This window comes from Trachurus trachurus (genome assembly GCF_905171665.1).
Source record: "Trachurus trachurus genome assembly, chromosome: 14".
NCBI lineage: Eukaryota > Metazoa > Chordata > Actinopteri > Carangiformes > Carangidae > Trachurus > Trachurus trachurus.
Genome location: NC_139903.1, coordinates 576,965 through 583,359, shown reverse-complemented (window position 1 = coordinate 583,359; position 6,395 = coordinate 576,965). Strand labels below are relative to the sequence as shown.

Genomic DNA, 6,395 nt, shown 5'->3' with positions numbered 1-6,395 from the left:
CATTATCATGTTTTTGTGTCTCTTTTCCTCCTCCATCCCTCTCCCCCTCCCTCTCTCCTTCTTTCTCTCCCTCCCTCTCTTTCTCCATCCCCTCTCTCTCCCTCTCTTTCCCCCCTCCATCTCTTCCCCCTCCCTCTCTCTCTCCCCTCCCTCTCCTCCCCATCCCTCTCTTTCTCCCTCTCTCTCCTCCTTCTTTCTCTCTTTTCCCCCCTCCCTCCCTCCCTCTCTTTCTTTCTCCCTCTCTCCCCTCCCTCTCTCTCTCCTCCCTCTCTCCCTCTCTCTCCTTCTTTCTCTCCCCTCTCTCTCTCCCTCTCCCCTCTCTCTCCCCTCCCTCCCTCTCTTTCTTTACGCACCTGAACGTTGCACCACGAGTCGACAACAGACAATTAAACCTCCAAAAATAATAACAACAGCTAGGCACACAAAAGGAAAAAAAAGAAAAGAAAAGAAAAGAAAAAGAGAGAAACAACCCGGACCTCTCTCTCTCTCCCGGCGCGAGGACCGATGGAGCAGCGGAGGAGGAGGCGGCGCGTGACTGACGGTCGGATGTGATGAGCCATATGGAGCTGCTGCTGCTGCACGCGCCGAGACGGAGACGGTGACGGTGAGCTCGAGACTGAGCAGCGCGAGACAAGTTGGATGTAAAGACACAGACAGAGAGGAAGAAGCTGTTTAATCAGACTGGATTAAATTCTTTTGTTTTTTCCATTTTTGAGGTCATTTGACGAGACACACACACACACACACACACACGCACGCACACACACACACACACACACACACACACACACACACACACACACACACACACACACACACACACACACACACACACACACACACACACACACACAGCTGAGTTAATGACTCCTGAATGTTCTGCTGCGTTCACACAACTGGACACGCGACCTGAAACAACAACAAACAACAACAAGCGGAGCTGTGACGGTGATGTTGCAGCTGCAGCTCTGGAAAAAAATATAATATTATTAATTAAGAAACCACTTTAAAATGATCCGTTTCTCTGGTTTTTTTTTTAGTATTTATAGGAATGAGTTGGAGTGAAAGCAGCAGTTTTGTTTCATTTATTCTGTAAACTACTGACAGCATTTCTGCCAAATTTGAAATAAAAAATATTGTCCTTGAGGTCATTTATAGATAATGTAATGACAACTGGTCAAAATAATAATAAAGTGTTTTAATTTAGACCTTGAATAATGCAAAGAAAACAAGTTCATAGTCATTTTTAATCTCAACAGTAGTTTTTTTTTTTTTTATAATCTTCATTCAGTGGCTGGTTCAGTAGAATAAGACGTGTTGATCCTTGTGTTGAAATCCAATAGACACTAGAGAAGCTGATTCATTAAGAACATTTTGGACTTGCTTGGTCTCTTCATTTTTTTTCCAGAGCTGTAGTTGTTATAGTGACCCTGGCTGCAGGTCCAGATGTTGTGGAGCTTCAGTCAGTCAGTCAAAGAGAAAAGATGAATAAATAACGAGCAGTGAAATAAAACGCAGAGGATCACGAGCCAATCTAATCTAATCTAATCTAATCCCACACAGACGCCTGGAGGATCATTAGTACAAATCAGATAAACGCAGCGCGAAGCCGCCGTCGATAGAGCTCATCGATGAGGTGGTAGGTAGGCAGCTATATAAGGCTAATGATTGGCCGAGCCTCTGTTTACTCAACTCAACAGCTCGGACACAATCTGCTGTGAAAGTTTGGCTGAGGGCTGAGGACAGCTGGGAACAGAGGACCGAGGACCGAGGACCAAGGACCAGGACTCGGTCTAGTTTAGTGACCACAGCTCTGCTTGGACTGGATTGGACTAAACCGAACCGGATTGGACTAAACCGGACCGGATTGGACTAAACCGGACCGAACTACAGCTGGAATACCGTTTCTCTTTCTCCCTTTGTCTCTAGAGGAATGTCTGCAGGGATTCATCCACCACCAGCCGACTTCGTCTTTGTGGGACAAACATCCGACGGAGAGATGATCCGGGCGATGGAAGGATATTTATAGCAGCTCATCCGGTTTTTTTTGTTTTTGTGGGGAAACAACAATGATGATGATGATGGTGTTGGTGATGATGACCAGTGTAGCGGCAACAATCTTTCTTCCTTCCACCACTCCGCTTTAGGCAAGGCAAGGCAGTTTTATCTGTTTTTTACCAACAGTTTGTGTCATGGCATCATAACAACATCCTCTGCCCTTAGACCCTCACATCCACTGAGGGAAAAACTCCATGGAAAACCCTTTTAACAGGGAAAAATCGCTTTAAAAAATCGCTTTCCCACTGTAGTCTTCTTGGCAACAATAAGCCCGATTGATCTTCCTTCCACAAAAGGAATCTTTAAAAATAACTTTACTCAAAAAAAAGCAAAACAAAGTTACAAGATTCACTCAAAAAATAAACTGTCTTGCTCCTCAGTGCTGCTGAACCACTGGTCTGAGAAGAGCTAAGAGCTACTGTGATGTCATCAGCTCAGCAGCATAAGCATAATTAAAGGAGCAGTTCAACATTTTAAAGGCAAGGCAAGGCAATTTTATTTGTATAGCCCGTTTGTCTCAAAGGGCTTCACATGGCATCGTAACAACATCCTCTGTCCTTAGACCCTCACATCCACTGAGGAAAAACTCCATGGAAAACCCTTTTAACAGGGAAAACCAGGAGAAACCTCAGGGTGAGCAACAGAGGAGGGATCAGACAGATCGGACAGTGCAATAGATGTTGTTACAGACAAGAAAACAGTTTATAGTTTATGCAAACTAGTTTAAGTTTAGGAAAACTACTAAAACTATAATAAGCAGTACAGATATGGCTCTTCCGACCGGGAGCTTGAGGTCGATCTGCGTCGCCGCCGCCGCCGTGGGAGAGCTGCCGGTGCCGAGACAGTCGACCGCTCCGCCGGCCTCGCCGTCAGTCTGAAGCGGTGTTCCCATCGAACAGAGAGAGGCACCGCTGCTGCTGCTGCTGCTGCAGGCTGAGGGGTGTGATGGGGTGACGGCCGATTGGCTGACCGACGCCTCCCTTCCTCCCTTCTTCCTCCTCCTCGCCGCCGAAAGCGAAGCGGCGAAAACAGAAAATAATGGATCAGAATTTCTCTTTCTCGATGACGGTCCGAGACAACGGCGGCAGCGACGACGACAAGCAGCTGCTGCTCGTCGGCGTGGCGGCAGAGCAGAGAGACTCGTCGAAGCGCGTGCTGACGGGCTGCTTCCTGTCGCTGCTCATCTTCACCACGTTGCTCGGCAACACGCTCGTGTGCGTCGCCGTGGCCAAGTTCCGCCACCTGAGGTCCAAGGTCACCAACTTCTTCGTCATCTCGCTGGCCATCTCCGACCTGCTGGTGGCCGTGCTGGTGATGCCGTGGAAGGCCGCCACGGAGATCGTGGGCTTCTGGCCGTTCGGCGCCTTCTGCAACGTGTGGGTGGCGTTCGACATCATGTGCTCCACCGCCTCCATCCTGAACCTGTGCGTGATCAGCGTGGACCGCTACTGGGCCATCTCCAGCCCCTTCCGCTACGAGCGCAAGATGACGCCCAAGGTAATAAATAATAATAATAATACATTTATTTATAAAGTGCTTTACATCAAAGTGCTGTACAACACATCAGAAACTGCAAGCAGTTTACAAGCAGAGACATTCCAAAAGACAAAAACAGAGTACAAAACACATTTGAAACAGGGCAGGACTTTTACTAATGAAAAACCTAGGACCCATATGCAACAGCAAATAAGTGGGTCTTAAAGCAGAAGTAAGCCATCCGGTCGTTTTGGCTAATGCTGCGTTCCAGGCAGGGGTTTGAAACCGTAAGTTACAGCTTCAAGTCACAACTTACGACTTTGTAGCGTTCCAGGCAACCCACTCGTGTTTCTCCGACCTGTTTTACCTGTGAAAGTCACTATAACGGCCACTCGTAACTTCTGACCTGTGAACTCGTACCAGATCGAACTGGTATGACTTCACAGGTCGGAAAAACACGAGTTACGGGCTGCTAACTCCGTCATGGATCTATTGGTCCTCGTCCCTACGTCACCACATTCACGCGCATCCCTTGGCTGCACACACAGCCCGGGGAGCATACATCAGTCCGACTGCCCAAAAGTCCGACGGCTCATTTCTCCGACTACCCATTCTACAGTGTTAAGGTTAGGTTTAGGGTAAGGTTAAGGGTTAGGGCTACTTAAGTCGGAGAAGTGGGAGGTCGGACTAATGGACGCAAAAATAAAGAAATGTATGGTCGGAGAAATGGGTAGTCGGACAGACGCCATGCGCCCACACAGCCCTTCATGCCGTTCTCTCTCCTCATTGGATAAAACTTGTAGGATACGATAAATGTTTTCTCCTCGGCTCAGAGCAGAGCAGAGTGACTGACAGACCCGTGTTTCAGACCAAACACTCTATGTAAGTGATTGCTGTCGGAAGATATAACTATTTAAGACTTATATTAACACAAATATATCGCTTACTTCTGCTTTAAGCTTTGTTTTAAAAACCCCAATTGAACAGGCCTGCCTGATGTCCAAAGGGAGATTGTTCCACAGGGTCGGAGGACCCCGGAGGAAAAGGCACGCTCACCAACCGTCTTTTTCCTAACCTTTTGGAACACAGAGAGACACACTCCCCTGGGAGCGTAGAGACCGTGTGGGAACATACACATGAATTAAATCACTCAAATACAAAGGTGCCAAGCCGTTTAGGATTTTAAAGGTTAGTAAAAGCAACCTTAAAATCTGCTCTAAACTGAATAGGGAGCCAATGAAGAGAGGCCAGCACTGGCTAGATGAGCCAGACAAAATACGAGCTGCTGTGTTCTGAACCATTGGAACCATTGGGACCACATGTCCCCCCCTTAAATTGCAAATTGGACAAATAAAGTGTTTGTTTGATTGATTGATTGATTGATTGATTGATTGATTGATTGATTTGCAGTTGATGAAGGCTCTTCTTTGGTAGTCCTGATAAGAGGACATTACAATAATCGAGCCTAGATGTAACAAAGGCGTGAATAAGGACCTCGGCATCTTTCATTGACATTGACAGGTGGCGTGTCTGATGATCAGCGTGGCGTGGACGCTGTCGCTGCTCATCTCCTTCATCCCCGTGCAGCTCAACTGGCACAAGGCGCAGACGACCGCGGGCTACGCCGCCGAGCAGCAGCTCAACGCCACGATGACGACGACGCTCGCCGATCCGCCGCCGCCGCCACATGACAACTGCGACTCCAGCCTCAACCGGACCTACGCCATCTCCTCGTCGCTCATCAGCTTCTACATCCCCGTGGCGATCATGATCGTCATCTACACGCGGATCTACCGCATCGCGCAGAAGCAGATCAGGAGGATAACGGCGCTGGAGCGGGCGGCGGCGAGCGCCAAGAACCGTCACCACAGCAACAACATGGGCGGCGGCAACGGCTCCTCCAACATGGACAGCGAGAGCTCGTCGTTCAAAATGTCGTTCAAGCGAGAAACCAAAGTCTTAAAGACGCTCTCGGTCATCATGGGCGTGTTCGTGTGCTGCTGGTTGCCCTTCTTCATCCTCAACTGCATGGTGCCGTTCTGCGACCCCGAGCTGCCGGACGGCGGCGACTTCCCGTGCATCAGCTCGACGACCTTCGACGTGTTCGTGTGGTTCGGCTGGGCCAACTCCTCGCTCAACCCCATCATCTACGCCTTCAACGCAGACTTCCGCAAGGCCTTCTCCATCCTGCTGGGCTGCCACCGCCTCTGCCCCGGCAGCAGCAGCAACGCCATCGAGATCGTCAGCATCAACAACAAGGACAACATGGCCGCCGCTGCTGCCGCCATGGCCACTGCCGCCCCCGCTACCTCACAACACCCCAACTGCACCACGACGACTACAACAACTCAGTATCAGCCTAAGAGTCTCATCCCGAAGGAGGGAAACTACGTGATCCCTCACAGCATCCTGAGTCCAGAGGAGGAGCTGCAGAGGAAGGACGAAGGCGGTGGCCGAGGCGGCAGCGGCTTCGGCGGCTTCGTAGGTGGCGAGGTGGAGAAAGAGAAACTCTCTCCCGCCATCTCTGGGAATTTAGACAGCGACACGGAGCTCACGCTGGAAAAGATCAATCCCATCACACAGAACGGACAACACAAAGCCGTGTCGTGTTGTTGAGACGAGGCGGACGGATCGAGACAGAGACACAGTGAGTGAGATACATGAACATGACAGAACCATGAGACTCATGTCCACAAAAAACATCCACACGGAGAAAAAACAAAACAAAAAAAACCTACAGAATGTTTCAAAGTAAAGGCACTTTATCCTGGATTATAACTATCTGCAAAATACGTTCAGCATTTATTGATGAAATAAAAACACATTTGATGATAAATGTTGACGATGTGAATATGAAAAGC

General features: G+C 49.1%; 1 protein-coding gene across 1 annotated transcript; it reads left to right on the top strand.

The window, feature by feature from the left end:
• Positions 1-3,186: 3,186 nt before the first annotated feature.
• On the top strand, positions 3,187-6,150 carry drd1b (dopamine receptor D1b; the record flags this gene model as incomplete). The annotated part of the gene is made up of 2 exons (XM_083986879.1): positions 3,187-3,555; positions 5,056-6,150. The coding sequence occupies exons 1-2, from the start codon at positions 3,373-3,375 to the stop codon at positions 6,148-6,150; spliced, it is 1,278 nt and encodes a 425-aa protein (XP_083843005.1). The 5' UTR covers positions 3,187-3,372.
• Between the last annotated feature and the right edge of the window lie 245 nt (positions 6,151-6,395).